At 37.1% G+C, this 12,838-nt stretch overlaps 1 protein-coding gene across 3 annotated transcripts in view; it reads left to right on the forward strand.

The window, feature by feature from the left end:
• LOC149037084 (receptor-type tyrosine-protein phosphatase S-like) overlaps positions 1–6,914 on the forward strand; it is a 38,014-nt gene extending 31,100 nt beyond the window's left edge. For all 3 annotated transcript variants that reach the window (XM_089186884.1, XM_089186885.1, XM_089186883.1), the window contains exons 30-38: positions 1–61; positions 739–888; positions 1,431–1,533; positions 2,476–2,546; positions 2,822–2,956; positions 3,456–3,578; positions 4,319–4,473; positions 5,193–5,328; positions 5,782–6,914. The exon at positions 1–61 is cut by the window's left edge and continues 75 nt beyond it. In XM_089186884.1, the coding sequence (XP_089043010.1) occupies positions 1–61; positions 739–888; positions 1,431–1,533; positions 2,476–2,546; positions 2,822–2,956; positions 3,456–3,578; positions 4,319–4,473; positions 5,193–5,328; positions 5,782–5,862 (1,015 nt within the window). In that variant the 3' untranslated portion in view covers positions 5,863–6,914. The remainder of the gene's footprint in view (positions 62–738; positions 889–1,430; positions 1,534–2,475; positions 2,547–2,821; positions 2,957–3,455; positions 3,579–4,318; positions 4,474–5,192; positions 5,329–5,781) is intronic.
• The last annotated feature ends 5,924 nt before the right edge of the window (positions 6,915–12,838 follow it).

A 12,838-nucleotide genomic window follows, 5' to 3' on the forward strand; every position in this document is an offset into this window, starting at 1 on the left:
GTTTATACAGAATTACGTGCAAGTCATGCGTAGATCTCGTCCTCATATGATTCAGAAAGATGTAAGCTAACAAATTTAACCGTTTTCCTTAAGAATAACAGCAGCAAAAGTCCTATTTACTTTCCCCCAGTGTATCTTTAAAAAGAGTGTGTCATGATAGTAAAACTGATACGGTGTCTTAATAACCCAAGCCTGGTCATTATGATGACTGTCAAAGGCCTTTTTATGATTTCGATATGACACCCAAATTACTTTATAGAAAATCCTAACCTTTCTCAATTTCCATCTGAAAATTTAGTACAATACAGAGTTTATGTAAAAATGAATATCACAGTGAGCACCCCTTTTTTTAAACTTCTAGAGTAATCAATCGATCAATAAATATACAGGGGCATTAAGTAACTCATTCCTCAGTATCTCATAACTCATTCACACCAACAAAACATGCTCAGTTAAACCGAACTTTAGTCTATGGTGTGTAAATCAGGTTTGAATAATTTGAGAATACGAGTGATATATGGAAAAATGGCCGACCTTCTTTGTGGAGTTCAGATTTGCTCTTCGGCCAACGCCAGGAACGGTCACGGTTTTAAAAACGATGATGTTTTGGTTGGTAGCGAGGATACAGGGTGTATTTGTCGTGGATGTTTTAGTTTGACGGTGAGGAATTTCCTAAATCTAGCTTCATCAAAAACTGTCCTTTGCAACAGTATTGGTTTGTACTTTATCTCTACATAGGACCAGTATGTTTTCTTGCACCAAGCAGTGATGGAAACCTTGGTATGTGGAAATACAGAGATTATCCCTCAGGACCTACGAATTGCGACGAACAAGCTTGCCAAGGTGCATAAACCATCCAAAAAGACTGGATATGAACGAGAGTTGAAGGCAAGTGTTAACTATTCCTAGAAACTGAGTTTGGTTTTATATGTTGTTAATTGTGCGTAAACGTAAATGCTGACAAGACAGCTTATTACTTGCTTCTGGAGATTCTTTTAAAGACGTGTCAATGTGACTTTGTTAACTTCATGTTCATATCTCATCTACAGTTCTTAAAGACAAAAAAATCTCGAAAAATTATTGTCAGACGTAATTATCAAAATACAAAGCGTGCTTTTGTTCATGGATAACTTCTGCAAATTTCTTTTTAACATACATATTAGTGGCAGATGAACTACTCTGTAATTTGTTGATCTTACATCACAATATTTTGTTTCACTTTTCTATTAATTTAATTTGTGTGTGTGTGTGTGTTTAGCACGAGAAAAAAAAAAGATTACCTATAGCCTGAATGAAACAGCAATATATTAGTTCGGTAAGAAACAAAAATGCTATGGAAACAGCAATTAACCAAGACCGAACAAAAATGGCTTAAGATGGAGGGAATTAAAATTGGATAGGACGAACTGAGAGAATTTTATGTGTTGTAGTGCTTGGAGCTTGTAACAGACGCCCACGCTTCTCAAGAAGTAGCAACGAACGCATTTATGCCCGCAAACGTCGTCAAGAACAGGTTCCCCAACATTGTTCCGCGTAAGTGTTCCTTTGTCTTTGTTTGCATTGTTTCCAAAACACTAAACAAAACTTTTGCTTACTCCTGAATTGTTTTCTAGCGGAGTCTTAAACCGAAAGGGGTCTCATTCGGTCTGTGATCTTACCAGTGATCAACGAAATCAAAAGACCACAAGTAACGTTAGTTTTTTTTGTCACAAGATAGATTTGGACGACAGAAAGTTCTGTTACTGAACAATCAAAACTGTCAGAGCATTTTGGGAACAAAATACACATTGATTACGCGCGAACTATCCTTTCTTACTGTGCGGTTACAGGCATGAATCGTGCACTATTAGATTAGTGCGCTGTCCAAGCTACAGATCATCAATCGTACTCTATCATTTTGTTACTTTTGATTAACTAAGGTTATAGCCTATAAGAGACTATAACGCACCCTTTCATTGGTTGAAAGAGCCTGCTCTATCAGAGTACAGAGCACGGAGCTGAGCTAGAGCTGTCACGCCATCCGCCAATTTGTACCGGCCATTTCCCGGACATCTCTTGTTTTGTTCGTTATGTAAAAGTGAAACTTCACGAAGTGGGGAGAAACACGAGACATGGTGGAGTGTTTCTCCATACTCTTCTTTCGTGTTGTAGCCGCTTCCTGCGTTTTTTACAACAGAACACAGCATAGTCAAGGCTTCTCTATTTGTTAAGTGATGGTTAAGTCGCTGTGTTGTGTTTTAGGACAACTTGCGTCGACTAGCTTGAAGTATCTCTAGGATAACTAAAATGCGTAAAATTTGACAACTGGTTCCCTAACTTTCCACTCCAAATTTCAGGTGGTGCCACACATTGAATAATGTTTCCAAACGATAGATCTGAGACAATCCTTATAACTTTTGTTAAGTATATTTTTTGTTTGCACAAATGCCTTTAATTTTATTAAACATTAAACACTTATATTCGATTTTGTATTAGTAGACAATGCTCGAGTGCATTTACAAGCGTCTTCACAAGAAAAGAGTTACATCAATGCCTCTTATGTGGATGTAAGTGCAAAAATGCCCTTGTAAAATTTTCATAATATATTCTGTAATTTTAGCGTGCTAATAAGAAAAGACTCCGTATTTTCGGGTTCTTTAGAAAGCTTTCTGTTGCAACGTGTCCGTATAGTAGATTTTTTAATTCAGTCAACCCATAAAAAGATCTTTATTTCTATTCAAGTTTTCCTTCTTGGGTTGTGGTGTTATTATTCTTTTCGTATTGGTATATTCGTGTTGCTTAACTTGACGTCCATATTTTTCTTTGATCTTTTATTTATCAGGACTACACACAACGTAATGCATACATCCTGACACAAGCTCCGTTAGACTGCACCATTATAGACTTCTGGCTCATGATTTCTCAATATGATATTAGCACAGTTGTGATGTTGAATAACTTGGAAGAAGGAAAGCAGGTAAAAATCATGGCATGTTTTTGAAAAGCATATAGCAACACTCTTCACTCTATGTTTGCAACGAAGTGTGCAAAATACGCCTAATCAACATCCTAGAGCTATGCTAGATTGTGCTAGAAATCACGTGATTTATTTCAAGACAGCCAGCTACTGATATGGGTTACTATTGGTATCTGTGGTGAACTTTGATAGACTACCACTATTCGTTAAACAAATTGGTAAAGAAATAATTATTAAGAAATTTTGGCAGGACGCGTCACTGTGTTTCGGTTATCATCTCAACACTTAGAATGAGGAGCCATTGGTACCATTCATCGTCGAGAGAAAGTAACATTTTACAGTGGTTGACTTACTGAGTATGCTCTCAAATGTCAGTGAGACGCTATAGTTGAAACTCTTTTTCGGAAAATCCTTCCTACTATCATGCCCACCTTAATATCACATATATTCAGTTATTCGTTTCACGGATAATACTTGTAACACTGCTTTTCTTTTTTAGATTTACCCGCAATACTGGCCAAGCGAGGGATCTGCCAAGTATGGTGAAGTCACTGTCCAGCTTTTGTCCCAAGAAACTTCAAACAATATCACTACCAGAGGATTCAGCGTCGAGAATGCAGCGGTACAGTTTGTTTGTTCTCGAATTGTAAGGTCCCATTTTTTCTGGTTAGTTTGGAGGAAACTTTTATCTATACCAACAGGAGGCGTTTGTGCATTCTTGATGCGCGGGAGTTCGACCTTAACTATTTCATTATTAGGAGAGAGGCCAATGAGTAATTTTTTTCCTTTCTGAATCAAAATACTCTCTGGCAGAAAGGTGATGAGTGGAGAGGAAAATATAAAGAAGAGGAGATCGTTTGAATGAACACGAGATTTTCTGAACGTTTTCATAATTGCGGAATCTAGTGGTTTAAATAATTCCTTTTTGATTTGTTTTTGTTTGTTTGTTTTTCGAATTTCAATGTTTCATTTTACATAATCAAATTAATCCTGCGTGGAAAATTGATTTTTGTTCATTACGGAATGTGTTTGGGAACGTTACAGACAATCCCACGATTCAATTCACCACTAAGTTTATTGTACAACAAGCATGAAAAAATAAATCGCAATGTTTTATGAAATAAAAAGTAAGTTCATACTTTATCTAAGTATTTACAAGTTCTGCGAGGCTTCCTGACGAGCAAAGCAAGGAATGAACGTTCCTGGGGGATTTTGAGTTCTTAACGACAACAACAAAAAAAAGACCTGGCCATGTGATCACGTGGGACTATGCGGCCCACGCGATAACTAATTTAAAATAACTTGACCTCGTGTTCCTAAAAAGAATAGTTTGATTTGCTTCTAATTAAATTCTTTCTTCAGCCCCCTAAGAAGACGTCAACTTTGCAGCATATACAATACACTGGGTGGGCCAATGAAAACTCATGCCCAGATCCCCAGGATATACTTGACCTGATGACTACTGTACAGCAGTCTCAGCAGCAATCAGGAAATAGAGTCATAGTTTTCCAGTGCAGGTATAAAGAGCACGTCTCTTATTGATGTTATCATACATTTAAATGTTGTAATAGAAGTGATTCTAAACCTACTAGGCGTTTGGCTAATAATTGTGCACTTATGCTAGAATAGCGTATGGCTACTCGAATCATGTATGACTTTATGTACATACTTTTTGCATAACGCGTTCAGACTGTAAACAGAACATAAAACAACATATCTTGTCTAAAAAAGATACAACTATCAAGAGTGTCTACATTAGATACTGCTATCTACCTCTATCTACAGGCACCCATTTACAATATCTGCGTTAGATTGAGCTATCCACGCTGACTATATCAGATGAGCCACCTTCACTGTCTACAGTACATACAGCTATCTAAATTGTCTCTATTAGATACAACTATTTACACTTTCTAAAGTATATACAGTTTTTCCCATTGTGACAATTAGATAATCAATATACATTATCTACAGTAAATACAGCTTAGTTTATTCACTTTCTACAATGGATAAAGCTATCCACACTGTCTACAACAGATACAGTATTTACAGGAAACAGTTTAGTTGACTGTATCCGGCGTGGTCGGTGTTAATGGTTTTATCTTTCTGAAAACAGTGGATACTTGACACTTTGGAAGTTCGATGCTAGGAGAACAAAGGCAAGAACCTGTAATACGAATCCACCACTGTACACTTTTCAACTTTCTTGATCAGTTCTCCGTTTATCTTTCTACAGTGATGGTACTGGTCGTAGTGGCTGCGTAGCCACCATAATGTCAGTGATCGAACGAGTCAAGACTGAACAAACAGTTGATGTTTTACAGACTGTAAAACTAGTTCGAGCAAAGAGACCAGGTGCAGTCAACACTCTGGTAAGTTAAAAGTGTCATGATCCATTGTTATAGCTTTGTTCAGGTGTAAATTGTCAAGGGCGTAACAGAGGAGTTCTACCTCGGGGTGAGTTGGGGATGTAACAGAATTCCAGGATATCTACCTGGGGATGGGTGGAGGGGCGGGTTGCGCTCATCCCCCCCCTCCCGCCCAATAAACTACGCTTGAGCTTCCCATTATGCTGAAATTTATCAAAGGAATCACAGGAGAAGTCATCCCTTTTGGATTTGTAAGAAACAACATAGTCACTTCAAAGATACGTCTGCAAGTTTAGTATGTCGTCTGATCTCTTTTCTGTCGCGTTTTTCATCATGTTTAATAGTTTTTGCTGCTTTTTCACGTCTTAAGCTTACTTTGCACAATGCTGGGCGCTCACAGATCAATAGCATATCCTTCGTGAGCCTAAGGTGTTTTTTTTTGTTTTTATCTTTCAGGAGCTGTACATGTTATGTTACAAAACAGTTCTAGCTTACTTAGACTCTTTCAGTACGTACTCAAACTTTGCAGAATGCTAAAAAGCATTGCAAAGTAAAAAAAAAGATTTGACAGAAAGGAGTGACGCACATCTTTTTTTTTTACGAAGCAGGTTTTTCCCCTCATATTCAAATTTTTGTAACAAATCATAGTTACCTCTAAGCGGGTGGCCTTTTCCCCCTAATAGTTTTGCTAAAAAAGTTTTGCTAAAAACGTTTTTATTACATATTTTAGTTAAAAAAGGAGTTTTTTGTCATAGGAAGTAGGTAAAATGCGTCCGTGCAAGTGAAGGTGTTGTCAGCTGGAAGATGTTCACCGCTTGATTGTTGATAAATTTACATCAGATTTTGCTATGGTAACTTGACAAACAAGCATGTGTCCGTGCGAGGCCTAGGATTATGGCAATATCATGAATTGTGTTATCCTTCTTTTTTAATTATGCAATGAAAGAGGTACTAGGTGTATCACAAGAAGTTATTACATTTATAGAGTTTTGTGGGTTTTTTTTTTGAGTTAATTGTAAAGGAAAGTTTTTGATAACTTACATATTTCATGATGTCTCTTCTTAAAAGTCTATTAAGTTTCATAGTTATCGTTTTCTTTCAACAGTGTTAGATTAAAAGTGGTTTGTAGTTTTATAGTTTGTTTTGGAGGGTTATGGTGCCTTTTGCATTTTCTCTTTTTTTATCTGAATTTAATTCACACTGTTTTCAATTAATACATCAGAATTTCTATAAGATTGTATTTTTATCAGAAGTAAGATAGAATTGTGCAAAGAGTTAGATTTTTGGTAATTAAATGGTAACTGATATATTCTTTGAACGATTAATTTGGAATTCAAACGTGCAAAGCACATTGAAACATATTTTTACTAATGTAAAGGATAGAGTTCACGTATATAGTTAGTACGTTAGTTTTAGATTCATATTCATATAATAATTGTTTGATTGATTTATTGACTGAAATTGATAATTGTTGAAAATCATGGCTATATCTTAATATGGTTCTCCATCTCATTATTAATATTTTCTATGTATGTTTTATGAATTTTGGAGTGATCGGCTCTGTTACTGATTAAATAATCTTCTGCAAAGTTTAAGAGTATCTTTTTTACTTTGACTGCGTCCGGCCGTTAGTTCTTGAAAATTTCGTTGAAGAAAACCTTCATTACTGAAACTATTTGACGTTAAACCAAATGGAATTAAATTGGCAGAGAAGGGGCCTTGGGTCTTAGCTGCGGAATATGTCAACTCCCCATAGTTATTTGTAGATAGTCCCTCGAACGGAAGTCAGTTTTCCGATATGTCCGCATAGGAAATTCCTGGTAGATGTGATATTCTGGATGAATAGAATGAACAGCTTAGAGATGACTTTTGTCAATAAAACGACCTCGAAAAAAGGAAATGATATTTTTATAAGCGAAGTGTTCTGATTGGTTACCCAAGCGACAAAGATGGGTCCCTCTTGCCCGTTCAGGATTTCCCGCTTTGATCCCGCGCAAACTTACAAAGTTCGTAATTCTTGGACAATGTCAGCGATGAAGTCGCAAAAAGTTGCAGAATAGAGTCAAAACAAAGAAAACATAATGGACTCTCGTGCTGTGTTGTGCCACAAACACAGTTGCTTTCTTTCTTGGCTCTTGAAATAAACCAATCATACTTGCTTCTTGATAAAGCGAAGAGATGCGGAAAAAAAAGAACTCGGCCAATATCCAATATCCAGCTATCATATCTTCTTCACGAGCGTACTAAAGAGTAGTTGAATTGAATGCAGAGTAAACGTGTTTGAGTGAAGCGGACCCTTGCCCCCTAGCTTGGATAGTGAGAAAATAAAGACATCTTTTGTGCAATGAGCTCTCTAATGGCCGGTTAATTACGCAAAACAGTCGTGATCGTTTACCGTGACACCCTCAATTGAAACATGGCGCAGTTTATTCTCAAGCTTTGTTTCCGCGTAGCCTCTCTCGTACTTCTTCCTCTGGCTTCAGGTGAGCACTACATCATTTGAAATCTTCTTGTAAGGTGTATTTTGACTTTCATTACCACTATTATCGGAATTGATTGGATGTATCTTTAGTTTGGGGAAGACTTCTGCGTACCATCGAAACTTAATCGCTAATGCCGACAGAATCAACTCTAAAAAGATTAGCTACTCCAGGTTTTATTCTTGTTGTGAAAAGATCATCTTAGAGCAAACGGGAAATCCAAAAATCTTTTTGCATATTTAACTTGCTCATAAGGAAAGAAAAATTTACGAAAGTCGCTTTACATTATTAATCAAACAGACAGAGAATCTGAAGCCATTTTCATTGAAGCTGTCGGGTGGCAAAACTTGCTTCAATTTCAGGTTAAAGAACTCTTGGAAAGCACTCTAGCTGCCCTATCTGCTCGATAATTTTATCTATACAATTAAGTGAGGAGATTTCCATTTAACACGACACTATTCTAAAGTAAAGCTAGTTCCAAAGATAATCTATTGCTTTTCATCGAAGAAATGTATTCATAATGGAGTATGTATTGGCTATCATATCTTCTTCATGAGCGTACTAAAGAGTAGTTAAATTGAATGCAGAGTAAACGTGTTTGAGTGAAGCGAACCCTTGCCCCCTCACTTGGATAGTGAGAAAACAAAGACATCTTTTGTGCAATAAGCTCTCTAATGGCCGGTTAATTACGCAAAACAGTCGTGATCGTTTACCGTGACACCCTCAATTGAAACATGGCGCAGTTTATTCTCAAGCTTTGTTTCCGCGTAGCCTCTCTCGTTGTACTTCTTCCTCTGGCTTCAGGTGAGCACTACATCATTTGAAATCTTCTCGTAAGGTGTATTTTGACTTTCATTATCACTATTATCGGAATTGATTGGATGTATCTTTAGTTTCGAGAAGACTTCCGCGTACCATCGCAACTTAATCGCTAATGCCGTGGTAATGAAAGTCAAAATACACCTTACGAGAAGATTTGAAATGATGTAGTGCTCACCTAAAGCCAAACGGGAAAGAACTCTTGGAAAGCACTCTAGCTGCCCTATCTGCTCGATAATTTTATCTATACAATTAAGTGAGGAGATTTCCACTTAACACGACACTATTCTAAAGTAAAGCTAGTTTCAAAGATAATCTATTGCTTTTCATCGAAGAAATGTATGCATAATGGAGTATGTATTAAGTATCACGGATGATGCATAAATCGGGTCACCCAGTATGCCGTTTGGATGAGCTTGTACATTCCTGCATTGCACCCCAGAACTGTACATCTACACAAAAAGTCGACGTTTTATTCCTCCAAGGAAGGGTTAAAAACCCAGTTCTCTAAATTTTATGGGGCAGGTTATTTAGTGAGTAAATCCGTTGAAGCGTCGGCTGATTATATCTGAACAATGAATAATAAGCGAAGCTTGGAGGGCAAATGTGAAATTTCGAAAATGATTTCTCAGCTTAGGACATTAACAGCCGACAAACTAGCAAGCAAGGAAGAGGTAAATTTATTTTATAATCCCCCAAGAATGACCAGCATCTGGTTTCTATCTACGGTATCTCCACTTAAACAAAAATAAAGCTCATGAGAATAAAGGAAATTATCGCTGCCTGATTATTCATCAAGTTTTCATTGTCAGCACGGTAGGAATTGTGTAAAGAACAATATGGAGAATAAAATTACTGATTTTTGGGCGTAAAAGATTTTATAAAAATGTAATATCCCTCTCTGGTTGGTATAACCAGCTCTTCTACATATTGTTTCAAATTTTCCATAGTTGTAATATCTCCCAGCAAAATCCTTGTGATTCTCATCGCTTGAGTGAAATCGATTGAAATGGAAAATTCCTACAGACACGTAAACATTTCAAATATATTTTCAAACGCTCAAAATACTCTGTCAGTATTGTAGAGGAGTTTATCGTGTATTTATGGCGCCCAGCTTTTTTTCAAAATAATCCTTTCCAAAGCATATTGCAAAATGTAGCCAAACAATTGAATAAATTTGGGTTTATTCGCTTCATTTACTAAATGCTAATACATAGAGCAACTTGTGAACATTCAGTCCAAACAGTCCCTCGAGGTAAAAGGACGCCACGAATCTTTCTGACAAAAAAAATTCATTCTCATCCTTGACAAACTTGTGTTTTGAAGCTAATGGAACAACCTGGTAGAGAATCATACCAAGGGTAAGTTTTAATGTAATACAAGTCATTATCTGAGATTTTGTCGTCAAAAATTTTTATTTAGATCGTCGTTGATTCAGCTTTTAAGCACGCTTTGAGGTCTCGCTGGTGTCATATCTGCCTCAGAAGCGAGTCTTTTCCAATTCTCCGGACACAAATTTATCCATTTTTCTTACATTTGAGCTTTCTGAAAGCATACACAAAATTGCAATTATCCTTTCCAATATGCGTTTTGAAATCGTAATGAATCAATCATTATTTGTTTGTGTTTCTCAAGCGAACAAGGTGCGCGATTCACACGGGCGCACGCCCGCGGCAGGGGAGCAAGGCCATCTGCTTCTGCTCCGCCATTCACTCGTAGTTTGCCTCGAACCATTGCCCTTTTTAGTTAACGACATGTGTCTGGGACGAGCGTCGAACAGAAAGCGAATAACCAGCACTGCATTGGCTGACTGGCGATATACCAATTTATAATTACCGTATTTCCTCGAATAAGCGCCCACGCTTTTAGAAACTTCCTTTCCCGAATAAGCGACCCCCTACCACACTTTCTTCAATTAATACTAGGGATACAAGGAAATCCTGTTTCTATTGCCTCTTTATCTATAAAGGTTTAAGCTATCTCCATGTGCTAACAGAGTTCCTTTAAAATTTTGAATAGACACCCGGACTTTGAAGTACTGTAAACATAGTATGGAAAAGTATTCCTTTACCTTAATCTGGCAGGCACTATTCTAAGACAGACTTCAGTAGTTTCAAGTATAGTCTATTATTTTTGCCATTGTTTCGTTCGTCAAGAAACTTTATGCATAAAAATGGACTAATTGTCATGGTTTGACAATAAAAATGAACGGTCAAACACAACGTTTCGACAAAACTTCGGTCACTTTCAAGGGAATAGTAAGAATGTCACGATGAATATATATATGCGTGTAAGAAGTGTAAAAAAGTTTTTTGTAGTGTAAAAGGATAATAAGAACATACAAAGAGAAGAAATAATTGGAAGATAATTAAAAACCAATTAAAATTGAAAACCTAATAAAGAACCTTTGCACAACTTGAGTCCGACTGCACAAGAACTCAGAAACTCGACTTCATCGATTGACAAGAATTTTTCGCAACAAGCATTCTTTGGCCCCAAGGGATCTTACGAAGAATTTTAGTGTTTTACAGAAGTGTACTAAGACCTACTCTCAATGTGCAGTCGAACTCAATTCGTGTTATTCAGATAAGTGACCTTACCCTGCAGCGTGTGAAATGAAGGCTATTGGTTTGGCCAGTGGTGGTACAATTCCAGACAGCAGCTTCTCCGCCTCATCGCATTATAGTTCTGGGTATATACCATCTAATGGTCGACTGAATGGAACTAGCCAAGGTTGGGCACCCAAGACTAATTCCGATCCTGCCGACTACCTGCAGATTGACCTTCTGTATGAGTATGTTATCTGTGCCGTTGCTACTCAAGGAGCTTATGGTATTAATGAGTGGACAACAAAGTATAAGATTCGCTTATCAATGGATGGTACCACTATGGTCACCTACCAAGAAAACGATGTTGACAGGGTAAGTTTATATAAAACTCTTGTGAACATTCATGTACATATCATAAAAGCCAAAAGTAAATAGCTCCTAGAACACTGATTCAAATTTTGAGTCAAGAGGAGGGACAACAAAGAAGTATCTACTTGGTTAAGGCTCAGTCATGTTGTTAAATAGAGTATGCAATCGATGCAACAGAAAATAAAAGCATCGTGTGAAAGTGTCTTCAGAAAGTCATACTTTTGGGTGTTTATCCAACAAGTGGTTGTTGTATCATAATCTCCACAAACTACATGTACCTCTCCCTTAGGTTATTGACCAGAAGTGATATATAGGGTCACATACTTGCTTCGGGTTGGTTCTGAAACAACAGACACTAAGTCTTTCAATAGCCATTAAAGATAGGTAAATAGCTGATACGCAGGAGCGGCTTGATAACCGGTAGCATTTAAAAATTTTTGACACAAGAGTTTATCATTTTGTACCACAAACTATAGGTCTTTCCCGGAAACTCAAATCAAAATAGCGTCGTAAAAAACAGTCTACAGGAATTTGCAACTGCAAAATACATCCGTTTTCAACCAACAACATATTACGGATGGAAGGCACTGAGAGTGGAAGTTTATGGAGTACTTTTAACAAAAGGTAATAATTTGCTCTAGCTTGTCTTTATCTCTCCATAAGACGAATATCATCACGGTATGAGCATTATTAGTATATTGTAGGGTAGCCACAAATATTTTTTTCTAATTTTTAAAGAAGTTTTCTTTAAACCTGGTGTCTGTTTCATTTCGTTGAGGAATGTTTGTTATTTAGATAAGTGACTTTATCTTGCAGGTTGTGAATTGAAAGCTATTGGTCTGACTAGTGGTGGAACAATTCCAGATAGCAGCTTCTCTGCCTCATCGCATTATAGTTCTGGGTATATACCCTCTTATGCTCGACTGAATGGAAGTAACCGGGGTTGGGCACCCAAAACTAATTCTGATCCTGCCGACTACCTGCAGATTGATCTTCTGTATGATTATGTTATCTGTGCTGTTGCTACTCAAGGAGCTTATGGTATTAATGAATGGACAACAAAGTATAAGATTCGCTTATCGATGGATGGTACCACTATGGTCACCTATCAAGAAAACAATGTTGACAGGGTAAGTTTGTCAATATTCATGTACATAACATAAACGCCAAAAGTAAATAGCTCCTAGAACACTGATTCAATTTTTGAGTCAAGAGGAAGGGGAACCAAAAAGTATCTACTTTGTCAAGACTCAGTCTTCCTGTTTAGAGTATGGAGTATGGAGTATGTAATCGATG

Source organism: Pocillopora damicornis, chromosome 11 (assembly GCF_964200805.1).
Source record: "Pocillopora damicornis chromosome 11, jaPocDami1.2, whole genome shotgun sequence".
NCBI lineage: Eukaryota > Metazoa > Cnidaria > Anthozoa > Scleractinia > Pocilloporidae > Pocillopora > Pocillopora damicornis.